Source organism: Eutrema salsugineum, unplaced genomic scaffold, assembly GCF_000478725.1.
Source record: "Eutrema salsugineum unplaced genomic scaffold, Eutsalg1_0 scaffold_2, whole genome shotgun sequence".
Classification (NCBI taxonomy): domain Eukaryota; kingdom Viridiplantae; phylum Streptophyta; class Magnoliopsida; order Brassicales; family Brassicaceae; genus Eutrema; species Eutrema salsugineum.
Window position 1 is genome coordinate 15,108,897 of NW_006256829.1, and position 13,612 is coordinate 15,122,508.

At 38.9% G+C, this 13,612-nt stretch overlaps 1 protein-coding gene across 1 annotated transcript; it reads right to left on the reverse strand.

Annotated features, from left to right (window-relative positions):
• Window positions 1-928: 928 nt before the first annotated feature.
• Window positions 929-2,482, reverse strand: LOC112086558. Its single transcript, XM_024155528.1, has 2 exons — window positions 1,415-2,482; window positions 929-1,261 (listed from the first exon to the last, which is right to left on the reverse strand). The coding sequence occupies exons 1-2, from the start codon at window positions 2,480-2,482 to the stop codon at window positions 929-931; spliced, it is 1,401 nt and encodes a 466-aa protein (XP_024011296.1).
• Between the last annotated feature and the right edge of the window lie 11,130 nt (window positions 2,483-13,612).

Here is a 13,612-nt window from a genome sequence, read left to right on the forward strand (position 1 = left end):
TCTCGATGAATTCCATCTATTTGGCATGCCTCTTGTTAAGCTTCTGTTGGCCCTTTAAGTGTTTGAGCGACTGGTGGTCCGTATGAATGACAAACTCTTTTGGCCACAAGTAGTGCTGCCAGGTTTGTAGGGCTCGGACCAACGCATACAATTCTTTATCGTAGGTTGGGTAGTTCAAGGTTGCTCCTCCTAGCTTCTCACTGAAGAAATCCACGGGTTTCTTCTCTTGCATCAGCACGGCTCCAATTCCAACTCCTGAGGCGTCGCACTCGATCTCAAAGGTCTTGAGAAAGTCAGGTAACACCAATAAGGGCGCATGGGTTAGCTTATGTTTCAAGAGCTGAAAGGCTTCCTCCTGCTGTTGCTCCCACTTAAACCCGACCTCCTTTTTAATGATCTCGGTCAAAGGCGCGGCTATCGTGCTGAAGTTTTGGACAAAGCGACGATAGAAGCCAGCTAGCCCATGGAAGCTCCGGACTTCTCCAATAGTCTTTGGGCTCGGCCAATCCTGGATCGCCTTGATCTTCTCTTCATCGACCTGGATTCCCTGCGAACTCACAACAAAACCTAAAAAGACAACGTGATCCGCACAAAAAGTACACTTCTTGAGGTTTCCGAAGAGGCGTTCACGTCTAAGCACATCTAACACCTTTCTCAAATGCATCACATGTTCATCCAGGGTCTTGCTATAAATTAAGATGTCATCAAAGTAAACTACCACGAAAACACCTATGAACGACCTAAGAACATGATTCATCAAACGCATGAATGTGCTAGGTGCATTAGTGAGTCCAAAAGGCATAACAAGCCACTCGTAAAGACCATGCTTAGTTTTAAAAGCCGTTTTCCATTCATCACCTTCCTTCATCCTAATCTGGTGATAGCCACTTTTTAAATCAACCTTAGAAAATATGCATGCCCCATGAAGCTATTCTAACATATCGTCTAGCCTAGGTATAGGATGGCGATACTTAACCGTTATGTTGTTGATGGCTCGGCAGTCAACACACATCCTCCAAGTTTCATCCTTCTTGGGCACGAGTAAGACCGGTACGGCACATGGACTCATGCTCTCGCGAATGTAACCCTTGGCCAGAAGTTCATCCACCTGTCTTTGAAGCTCCTTGGTTTCGACTGGATTAGTACGGTAGGCGGGTCGGTTAGGAAGGGTAGCTCCGGGCACGAAGTCGATCTGGTGCTCAATTCCTCGAAGGGGTGGTAAGCCACCTGGGTCGTCTTCCGGGAAGACATCAGCAAAGTCCTGCAAAACATGAGAGATTCTGCTCGGTAAAACCGGCTCAGGGTCAGTATGGCTAGCCAAAGCTTCTTTAAAAATGAGAAGGATAAAAGGTTGCTTTGTGGCTAAGGCATATTTCACCTCGCTAGGCCTCACAAGAAAAGATTATTTGCTCACGGGATTTCCCTCATAGGCCATTTCTAGGTTTTTCTCAGACTCTCTCTTTTGAAGTGAAGTGTTTTGGGATTCGCTCATAATACCTTTACCCTTAGAGTTCTGCTCTATCTTAACTTGATCGAGATAGACTTCATGTGGTGACAAGGGTGCTAAGACGATCTTGCGACCTTGGTGCTCAAAGGAATGCCTGTTTGAGAACCCATTATGGATCGCCTTCTTGTCGAACTGCCATGGCCGTCCTAGAAGTAGATGACCGGCCTCCATAGGTAGAACGTCACAAATGACCTCGTCCTCATATCGTCCAATGATGATTGGCACGGTGACCTGCTTGGTGACCTTGAGTTGCCTCTGGTTGTTAAGCCACCGTAGGTTGTAAGGATGAGGGTGTTTACGGGTTTCCAATCCCAACTTGTCAACCATACTAGTGCTAGCCACGTTGGTGCAGCTCCCTCCGTCAATAATCAGGCTGCACACCTTTCCTTGGACCAGGCACCGGGTGTGGAACAAATTTTTCCTCTGGTCTTCCTCCTTGGTCCGTTCTTGTGCTATGAGAACACGCCGAGCTACAAGTAACTCTCCGGACACAGCTCGCTCCTCGGTCTCTTCTTCATCGTAGACCAGCTCGGTTTCCTCCTCGTGATCGGATATGATCTCTCCGGTGTCGAGCATAAGCATAGCCATCTGATTCGGACATTTATTGGCGTAGTGTCCCTTTCCCCGACACTTGAAGCACTCGATGTCTCGCGTCCTGGATGAGCTGGCCTCGGTCTTGCCTGTGTTCTGGTTCGGTTTTGCGTCCGTCCTCGGTTGAGTGTTAGATCGTGAGGGGTAGGTTGCCTTGTCGTCTCGGTAGTTCGGTCGCGAACTGGCTCCAGGGGTAAATCGATTAGTTCCCTTCCGTTTGAGTTGTTGCTCCACTAAAATCGCCTTGTGTAGCATCTCGGCCATATCGTTATACTCCTGTAGCTCCATTCGGTCCTGCAAGTCACGATTCAGACCACTTAGAAATCTGGCCATGGTCGCGTCCTCTGGCTCGAATACGTCGGCCTTTAGCATTAAACGTTCCATCTCCTAATGGTAGTCCTCCACGGACTTAGTTCCTTGCGTAAGCCTCCTAAGCTTGGTATGTAACTCCCGGTGGTAGTGAAAAGGTACAAACCGTTGCCACATAAGAGTGGCCATCTCGTCCCACGTTTCCACTGGCCGTTCACCGTTCCTATGTCGGCTGATCATGATCTGGTCCCACCAGTCTATGGCATAGCCATTGAACTCGGAGGCCGCCAAGTTGATCTTCTTCCTCTCCGACAGATCCTGGCAGTTGAACACGATGTCCACCTTCTTTTCCCATTCTAGGAAAGCATCTGGGTCATTCTTTCCGTAGAAAGGTGGAATCCGTAGCTTCATACCTCCTAGATCATTATCGTTACGTCCGCGAGCCTGCTCGGCTTCTCTTCGTTCATGGATGGGTCGCTGAGGTCGTCCTTCTTCACGTCGGAAGTCTCAGCCTGGAAAATTATTGCCTCGGTCGCGGTCTACTCCAGCTCGGCCTCGGTGTGCACCACGGTTGCCTCGCGGCCTAACTCGGCTGCTACCAGATGAGTGATTATCCGCGTAGAATGGGTTGTCGATCTCCTGCTCGAAGTTCCGGTCTCGGCGGATATGTATTGGCTCCTCACGGTTTTGATCGTTGGCCTCTTCTTGCCCTGGCTGGACTTCAAGCCGATCCATCTTTTGGCTCATACGCTCCATCATTTCGGTAATATGGTTAAGTTTGGCCTCCATTTCTCTGGGAGTATACCAGCGAATGTGATTTCCTTCTTTGAACGTGTAGAACTCGAAATCGTCCAACGAGTAGTCAGATGACATGCACGTACTTCGCAAAAACAACAAACACGTTAGTAAAAATCCTTTCTAGTGTTTCTCTCTTTGATTCACTCACTCTCTTATTAATCTCACAAACCCACACAAGATTTTCTTCCGGTTCTAAAGGAGTTAATCGATTCACGATGATTGCCTTTAGGTTTCCTTGGTTTATCAAATGTTTTGAAGGAGAAGAATAAGAATAGATAGATAGAGAAGAATACGATTTCCTTCTTTTTTTTTTTTTTTGACTTCCTTTTTTTTTTTTAATTGGACTTTTCGATTTTTTTTTTTTTTTTTTTTTTATAACGGAAATAAGAAGAAAGGGGATGAGAAAAGGCGGAAGTTAAAGAGATAGATAGACATTACCGAGTAAGCAAGTGGGCTCTGATACCACTTGATACGATCCTCCCAAGGAAATTGCACTTGCTCGTTGGTAGGGGTTGATAAACTTGGCCAGATCGGTTTGATCGGAGAGATGCTAAGGGGTGAGGGGTTGCCTCGAAGGTCCTTAGGCCCAACTCGCGAGAAACAGAAACTGAACAAGGGGGTGAGAACACCAAGTGTTGATCTCGCGGGTCAAGGATGAACAGGCGTGAGACTTGGTCTCGAAAATCCTGCTGCCCCAAAACTAGGTTGAACGAAATCGAAACAAGATGTAAGGAAGGCTGCGTCGAATCCTATGGACTGAATCCGATAAACCAAAATAAACTTTCAAGGCTAACCACCTAAGAAAGGAAACTCAAAGAGAACAAGAGAAAATCTCGAAATTTTATTGATAAAAAGGTGAATGAGAAAATACAAGGGATTATGGCTCTTTATATAGAGTCTCATAAGAAGTGCAAAAGACAGAAATAATAAATAGATACATTGAATACGATAAAGAACCACTCGGCTTCCTCGGATGACCGTTTGACTTCTTTTGCTCGAATGATCTTTCATCTTCTTGTAACGACTATTAACTAATTCGGATAAGGAAAAGATGTGGGCCTTAACCTCATTAAAACCCCACCCGGTAAACCCAATGGGACAACCCCGGATGCAAGGAAAAAGAGTATCAAGGGGCCACACCGTCCGAATAGGCTAAGAGTGTTACAGCTCGGTTGCTTAGTGTGGCATCCGTGAACTTGGCCATCAGCTCGGTGTATAACCTCCAAATGACCATGGACAGCTTCTTAGCTCGGGACCGTGTAATTGGACCAGTGAGCTCGGTCAAATCCGGACTTGGGTCGTTCACCTCGGCCAGCTTCCCTTCTTGAACCTCCATCTTACTTAGCTCGGCCATCTGGTCGAGATTTCCGGTCTCGCCTAGTCCTCCGGCCTGACCCTCAGCTCGCACCTCGTCCATGCTTGTATCAAAGTTTGACAGCGATCTCTACAGTTTCATCGACCTCTTCATCAGGCCAGCATAGATCCATGCCCACGATGGCATATTCGCTGTTACTATGAATGATAGAATGAACAACCTGCAATTACTATAAATTTTAGAGCATATCACAAAAGTTAATCTTCTAACTAAATGGGTAAAACACTAATCCTCAGGATTAGCTGTTAACAATTATGATAACGTATTATCATTGCTGTTATATGTTACAAAAATTAAAAAAGACATTAAACTAAAGGAAACATTAGCTTCTCTTCTTCATCGAGCTCGCATGTATGATTGGGGCTAAGTGTCATCTTGACAGCACCAGGGGCTGGTTCTCCTTCGGCGATACATGTATCATCTGGACCCTGGCTTGCCTCTTGGTCGCTTGCACCGTCCTGAATGTCAGACTCGTCTTCACCGTCACTGTCAGAGTCCCCAACGGAGCTTGAACAACTTCAGTCAGTGTTGGAACGGCCTCCATCATTACCAGCTGAATAGCATAAAAAAAAACCCTTTCAAGGCGATTGTCTTCTGCAAAAACTCCAATTCATCCTTGAATTTAATGCTAGACACTAACAAATCGAACCCAATTCGTGCTTCTTCTTAACACGCAATAGATGGGGAAGCATGTAGTAGCCAAAACTCCCGGAGAAAGATGGCATCTCCATGGTCGCAAAAAGCCTCCCCAGCTGCGAGTCTCGGAGCCTCTTTACTTCATCTTCATCAAAGGCATTAAGAATAGCCCGAACAGATTTGGATTTTTGGTATGAATTTACCCTCTCCCCTACCGGCTCTTGAACAGCGGTGAACATCCTCTCCGGAAATTGGAGATTAGACATCTATACAGAATCTAAAATAGAATAGTCTAAGCAAATCAAATTGGGATTTACAACCAAAATGGAGACTTACAACAAATTTAGCAGTGGGAATCACAGGAAAACAGGAGATTGTAGAAGCAATCAGAATTTGGTTCTGCCAAAGAAGGAACTGCCAAAATCGGCAAATTTGGATTCTTCTGTGTGCTCTCTACCTTGAAATTTACCCTAAACGTTGATATTGTAGAACATTTCTTCCTCTGTATAACACAAAGTGGTAAATAAATAAACTTATAAATTCATTTATCTCTCTTATATTAATTATTGTTGACATTATATCTTCTCAAGAACATGCATAATCATAGATAAACGAGGAGTGTATATAGGGATAATAGCGCCATATTGAAAAGTGTATAGAAACGAAATAGTGCACTTTTCCTATCTACCTAATTATGAACAATCTACCACATTTACTTTATTATAAATGTATATAATATTTGTATGATTTTTCATTCTATTAGTTTCTATTTTTTTGAAAACATAATTTCCCTAAATTAAAAATTTTATATTATTACTTTTACACATGTTATGATCTTAACCAACCAAGACACGAGTCATAATCTCGTGAATAAGAATTTGGCCTATGTATCACGTCCATGTTAAGAGATTCAGCTTTATATAATAAGATATAGGAAATTAAGTCGAAGTTTGAGTATAACATTCTTGTTATGAATTATTAATTAGATGCCCATTATAAGGCCTATAACTACTATTGTATTTATCCCACATCGGAAACTTGTGGTGATGACTAGGTCTTTGTAATACTATATATATCTCTCATTATCCCTGGAATAAGACACACCAATTTCCTCTTTCTCTCGATAACTGATTTACAACACGTTATCAGCGCGATCGTCTCTTGATCCGTTCTCACACCGAAAAGGTGAGAGATAGTTTTAATTTTTTTTTCTCTCTCAATTAAAGGTGAGAAATAGTTTAAAATTTTATTCTGGGATGATAAGTTATTCTTTCCCTGAAGAAGGAAGGCTATGCCTCTTCCATGTTTAGGGTTTATGATTTTTGTCATAAAAATCGTCTTAACCCTAAATTTGCACGATTTTATAATCTCCATTATTTATGATCCGTTTTTGCACGGCGAGATTATAAGATCATAATCTATGCCCTATCTATGCACGGCGGCGAGATTATAAGATCATAATTTATGCCCTATCTATGCATGGCAAGATTATAAGAGCATGATAAAAATATATACCCTATCTGTGCACGGCGGCGCGATTATATAAATATATGCCCTATCAGTGCACGGCTGATTTTTTATTTATTTTGTTTTATTTGTTAAAGATTTCTAAAACCGAATTTTGCACAAATAGATTATCTTATGCTTTATCACGACATTTGCACATTCATATCATATAAATTTTTTTGGTGAATTGATTGATTGTTAGAAAATGTTGTTAAAATCGTGGAAAATTGTTGAGATCTATTTTAGATTACATCATATTCTTTTAATCATGTTTCTAATATGCATATATTTCATATGATCGACACACTTTGCACCTTAGTGTTTTAATTCACATCAAAGGTCTATACATAATTATATGGAACATGATAATTCAATTATAGTAAATGCTTTGTCTTTGCATATTGGGTACACGTTGATCAAGTACTGTTTTAAAGCAAAACTTAAGTAATTATTTTTGATTCTGAAAATCGAATCATGCTATGCAATAGATGAAACACGTTTGACTTAAAAGAAATAAATGTTTTATTGCTAAATTGTTTGGTTTAGAAAATCGATGGTTTGATTGATTATTTATTTAGAAATCATAATCATTGTAGTTCGCTGGTTCATCATCTTCCTTACTTAGTTTTCAAGTTTCTCAAAATCCATGAGATCATAAATATTAAATAATATACTTGAAACTAAATAATTTAATTTGATATGAGTTTTCTAAATGAACCTTGCATAGGATAATTGCATCTTGGTTGATTATCATAGTTTATGAAATTTGAACAAATTTTCGTGATTATATTTATATGATAATGTCTCTTTGTTGATCTTAAGATCGAGTACTTGACCGAAAAAAATCCACAAAACTTTGAATCACCAAAATGTGATATTACACTCATTATGATTGGTTGAATCTAAAATAAAGTAATTTGAAGTCTGCAAGTGAGTTTGGCTCGGCTATGTTCAGATATTATGTGAAGATAATATCGTTGATGCAGAGATGTTAAAAGACATACTCTACAATTTAGAGAATGAGATGTTTTCCTGGAGACACAATACTCTACACTTTGGGAAGTGTTATAAACTTGTATATGGGTATGAAAGAGGCGGAGCAACATAATGAGTTAGAAAGAGAAAAATCAGGATATACTTCTGATTTGAGATAGTTCATTCCCTGAAGTGAATGTGACATCCTATATTGAGAAAGAAAAGACCACATGATTGATATAGGCCAACTATGGCTATGAAAGTGGTTGCAGACATAAATGTGGATATGGATATGGATATGGTCAAGGTCAAGGTTGAGGCCAAAGAGTTTCTTTTAAAAACTCAGATACTCACTAAAAGTGAGAAAATAAAGATAGTAACATACAAGAGATATGTCTATCATATGATGATAAAATAAACTAGTGTGAGTACAAGATGAGATTGTATAAAATATTGAAAGCTCCAGAAGAGCAGATATAATTGCCTATGGAAATGATTTGGAATCATTAATGGATTGTACTCCCCCAAGTCTCGAAATATCAAAAGGATCTTTAAAGAAAATCCAAAGGATTTTAAGATTTATTAAGTTGAGACAATGAGTGAAGAAAAGGTTTAACATCTTCACATCATGAGTATTATCCAAGGCAGTAAAAGTAATTTAGAGAAACTACTTGTATTCTCTATTGAATTGTACTACACTAGTATATGAGATATAAATGGATCTAGTAAACAAGAAGTTTACTGAAAATCTCACTGTTTTGGCATAACTGGTTAAGCCATTCCAGTAAGTAACAATACGAAAAAGATCCAGAAGATTCTTATGTGTTTTGTTTTCATTCTCCAATAAATTTGGATATGTTAATTTTCTGGTACATACACAAAGAGATATTTTGGACTGATCACCCACTATGTATCTTTGTGAAAGTATTTGGTTAATTGATTAAGAGTGAAACCACATTGATTCGTATTATGCCAACGAATATTTTGAGTTCTCCCCATTGTTGGTTTTGGTCAGAAACCAGATGTTTCCCATCTAAAAGTTTTGGATAATGTTGCTCCACCACATTGATCTAAGATGGGACCTCAAAGAGGAATATATGTTGGATATGAATCTCCCTTGATGAGTAAATGTATTAAGCCATCAAATAAGGGTAATAATAGCATTACAGACTGTAATTTCAGTGAGTCAGTCTTTCCAACAATTAAGAAAGGGGGGAGAAAATAGCAGCTGGAATATCAGTAAAAGAAATTATCTTAATCCTCAGAAAGAATGTGCACTAAAAGTTTGAAATATAATTTATTTGCAAAATTAAGCAAATTTGATGCTAGAGGCATTACTTGACCCTGATTAAGTTATACCAGCTGTGCTCCAATTAATATTGATGTCCCGGGGGGGGACAATATCAACTGCGATAGAGGCTAAAGATCGCATGAAGCGTGATAGACCTACTGATTCCAAAGATAAGAATCCTCGAAAAGAAAAAGGAGCATATTATAAAATGGCAAGGTCGAGGAAGGATTCTCTAGAAGAGATATAGACATGAGAGAGAGAGAAATCTAGGTACCTAGTAATGATAAGAGATTTCAACTAATTGAGACATGTCTGGAATGAATGGAATCAAAAGCAAATCGACGTCGATAATATTTTTGCATGCAATGAAGCAGTTGATGATGAGAAATGAGGATCAGAAACCGCGGTACAAAATATGTATTAAAAACGCGTAAACCGATGATTAGCCAATCATGATAAAGGCCGTAAAGGCAAAGATAAGGATTTGGACCAGTAGTCCGTACACTTGAAAGTGTAAAACTGGTGAAACATAAGTGGATCTTTATACGAAATATGAATGAAAGTGATACATGAAAAGATATACTTTCTTGTGGTGGACGCAACTATTTTACAGATCCTTTATCAGTATAAAAATGAGAGAAAGACTTGATTTAGTCTTGAAAGGAAATCAAATTGCAAAAAGCAATTAGAAGGATTAATGATGTTCTCAAGAACACTGGCTATTGGATTGAATTAAAGCAAATATGCTTCATGAGGTATACTCTTACAGTGGATATTATACAATAATCAATATACCCATGTGAATGTATCAAAAGATTATGGATCAATGGAATCTTTGGTTTGGACATAATCAAAACTCTTGAAGAGTTATCGGAAATCGAAATTTGAAAGAAGAAACTTTAGAATGACAAGTTTGTCTTGAAGTTCTCCAAATTGTAAATTAAAGAAAGAGATATTTTCTTAAAGATCCTTGTATGATTTTACATACAAAGTGCTCATACATAGTTGGTCTTGAGGTACCACACTTAAAATGATATTTGAGCAAGTTGTTGATCTCTTTCATGATTGAAAGATGTGCTTTCGTATGATAAGAAAGAAAGCCAACGTGATAGCTTTTACAAGAAGAGCATGAATAACTCGTATGTACAAATATGTACAATATGAATATGTAGAAGATTGTATGTAAAAGAATTTGGCATAAACATCCAAATAGAAAAAGAAAATATCCTCTATGCAAAAGGATGTTATGGACTAGAAATCCATTAACCTGAGAAATTTTGATAAGCATATGAGTGTATTAACCAAGGTTGTGCTTATATCAATTCCCTAAAGATGATATATGATTGGAATGCATCTCTGGAAGAAGATGCTTCCAAAGCGAGAAATATGATGATCTGCATGGTTGTACTCTTTTTCTTTCTCATGATTTTTATCCCACCGGGTTTTTCCATGACAAGGTTTTAACGAGGCAACAAGAACACGTAAATGATAGTAACCTAAAAGGAATGTAAATATGAAAGTCTATCACGACTAAAGAGATTATTAAGATCATCAAAAGCAAAGAAAAATATCAAGATGGATCATCTGGGACACTCGATAATTGCAGTGTATGTTGATGATGTAAACATCATTGGAACTCATATAGAGATTTTTCAGATAGTGGAATATCTTAAAAAAAGAGTTTGAGATGAAAGATCTTGGGAAAACAAAATGTGCTTGGGATTGCAAATTGAGCATCTAAAGGATGGAATCCTAATGCATCAAATGATATATACAGAAAAAGTGCTTAAAAGATTTTATATGGATGATGGACATCCCTTGAGTAGCCTTATGGTCGTAATATCAATTGATGTGTTAAAGGACACCTCTCTTCCTCGAGAAGACGATGAAGAACTACTTGGTCCTGAAGTACCATATTTAAGTGCAATTGAGGCATTAATGTACCTTGCGAGTCATACGAGACCTGACATATCATTTGCCGTAAATTTATTGGCAAGATTTAGCTCATGTCCAACTCAAAGACATTGGAATGGGATTAAGCATATATTTCGTTATCTCAAAGGAACGAAAGATATGAGTTTATTCTTTTCTAACCCATCCAAATGAGATTTGATTAGTTTTGCAAATGTTGGATATTTATCTGATCCCATAATGCCAGATCACAGACAGGATATGTATTCACATATGGTGGTACATATATTGCTTGGCGTTTTATGAAGCAAACCATTACAGCCACTTATTCTAACCATGCTGAGATTTTAGCTATTTATGAAGCCAGTCGAGAGTGTGTATGGTTAAGTCCGTTATTCAAGATATTCGAGAAGATTGTGGTTTATCAAAAGAGAAATAAGCTACAACAATTATGTATGAAGACAATGCTGCTTGCATCGCTCAAGTTAAGGAAGGATACATCAAAGGAGATAGAACAAAGCACATTCTACCGAAATTCTTCTTTACACATGACTTGCAGATCCGCTCAAGCGATAATTTAGCAGATTTATTTACCAAGGCGCTTCCAACTGCTACTTTCAAGAAGTTGGTTCAACTAATTGGATTACGACGTCTCAAGGACCTAGACGGAGGTACACATGAGGGGGAGTAAATGCGCGCTGCACTCTTTTTCCCTTAACTATGGTTTTTCCCACAGGGTTTTCCTAGTAAGGTTTTTAATGAGGCAGCATCTAACGCGCTTTACTACAATATTGTTATAATGGTCATCAGGGGGAGTGTTATGAATTATTAATTAGATGCCCATTATAAGGCCCATAACTACTATTGTATTTATCCCACATCGGAAACTTGTGGTGATGACTAGGTCTTTGTAATACTATATATATCTCTCATTATCCCTGGAATAAGACACACCAATTTCCTCTTTCTCTCGATAACTGATTTACAACAATTCTATATTTCTATAATTTATTATTATATAATATATATTGTTTAAGAAATTTTTCATCCCCTAGAAGTTAAGTCTCTTACAAAACAAGAAAAGATGCTAAGGTCTAGAAAATACGATGAAATGATGTTTTTTTTATGACTCTCCAAAGTTCAAGGCAGAAAACTTATATGAAAAGACCCTAGAATGATGAATTGGACAGAAGAAAGAATAATCGGAAAATGAGAGAGAGAAATAGGTCAGTCGGGTCCTTAAAAAACTATAAATTCGTAACAAGCTTTTTCAGATGGGCGTTTTGAGGTGAAAAAGAAAATAAGACTTTAGGTTGAGGGACTTCACGGTTTATGAACCACCGTTAAGTTGACCAGAGAATGGTCAAAAGTGAGACTTAGTCTGGGAAAGAAGGATAGTGGGGTGTTTAGAAAGTGTATTCTGATAACATCGTATTCTGACAACTTTTGTGGATCGTTTTTAAATGCTTTTCAAATGCTTTTTATTTCTTTTAAGTGTTTTTATTATGGTTTTCTAGTATTTGTAGTTCTAAGACTCTTTTCAGGTAATTAAGGAAAAAGGTGTGCATTTGGATTAATTCAAGCCGTCAGAAGTTTCACATCCTATGGAGACCTTCTCACTGTCTGATCATCCTCAAAATTGGGCTTAAGATAAAGGAGACAACTAGCTTTCAATGCAATTGGTTTGGAGACAATCCAATGGTTAGATCTCCAGATATCCTTGATGCACTGAAGATATGTTCTGCAGTCTCGCGAAGGAAGCAAGCGTAGAATGAAGATTTAATCTCACAAGCCAATCTCCACGGGTCCAGGAGCCACGACCGCAGAGAACACACTCTTGGCCACGGTTAGAAGTCTCTGGTCGCAGCCAAACCCCAATTCACCGTGGGTAGAAGCCTCGCGACCAGGGCCGACTAAAAGGCTGGCCCAAGACATCGTTTTAAGCCCAATTCGTCTTCTTTTCACAGAAAACCATAAGGACGACTGGACAGAGTTGAAGACCTATAAATATGTATCTAAGCAGACTTATTTTCGTGTGCCTCAGAAGAATCCCTTTTGGGAGCCACCAAATTTAGTTTTCTAGGATTTTTATGTTTTTATGTTCTTAGTTCTTAGTTTAGGGAGATAGAGATTTCTCTTGAACCCTCTTTATGTTCTACCTTTACTTTAGTTCAGTTTTTACTTTTATGCATCTTTCAATTTCGTTTTTACCTTCTTCATATTAGATTAGTTGTTTAAAGGATTTGAAGAGAAGTTTTCTCCGAACCTAGATCTCGAAATCGAGATGCTTCTTCTTCATCTCCTTGTCTCTTTTTTCTACTTCTTTCTTTTAGTTACCTTATGCACGTTTTTGAATGATGAGGTATGAGTTTAATGGCTCCATCGAAGGGAACGGAATATAATCGGTAGGGATCTTTGTGAGATAAACCAAGCTGAATTCTATAAATCTTTCTTCTAAGCTTATACTTAATGCATGGATCTAGCATCGCGAAGAGACTGATCTTGGTCCTTGGTGTTGCGAAAGTATTCATCCGAGACCAGATCTAGCTTGACAAGAAAAGATCAACCATAGGAGTGGAAACCTACCTACGGGCGAACTGTGAATGTTGACGAGTCTTATAAGCAAGCTTGCATCTTTTCCCTTCTAGGGCCAGAGTGGAAACTTACTGGTCAGGGTTGCGAGAGATAATTGGTTATGATCATGACAGTGGCG

Excerpts from the sequence above, each read along its gene's own strand:
- LOC112086558 (XM_024155528.1), bottom strand. The coding sequence starts at position 2,482 with ATGGAACGTTTAATGCTAAAGGCCGACGTATTCGAGCCAGAGGACGCG. Across the intron at positions 1,262-1,414 it reads TGGCCTATGAGGGAAATCCC|GACTTTGCTGATGTCTTCCC; the intron begins GTGAGCAAATAA and ends CATGTTTTGCAG.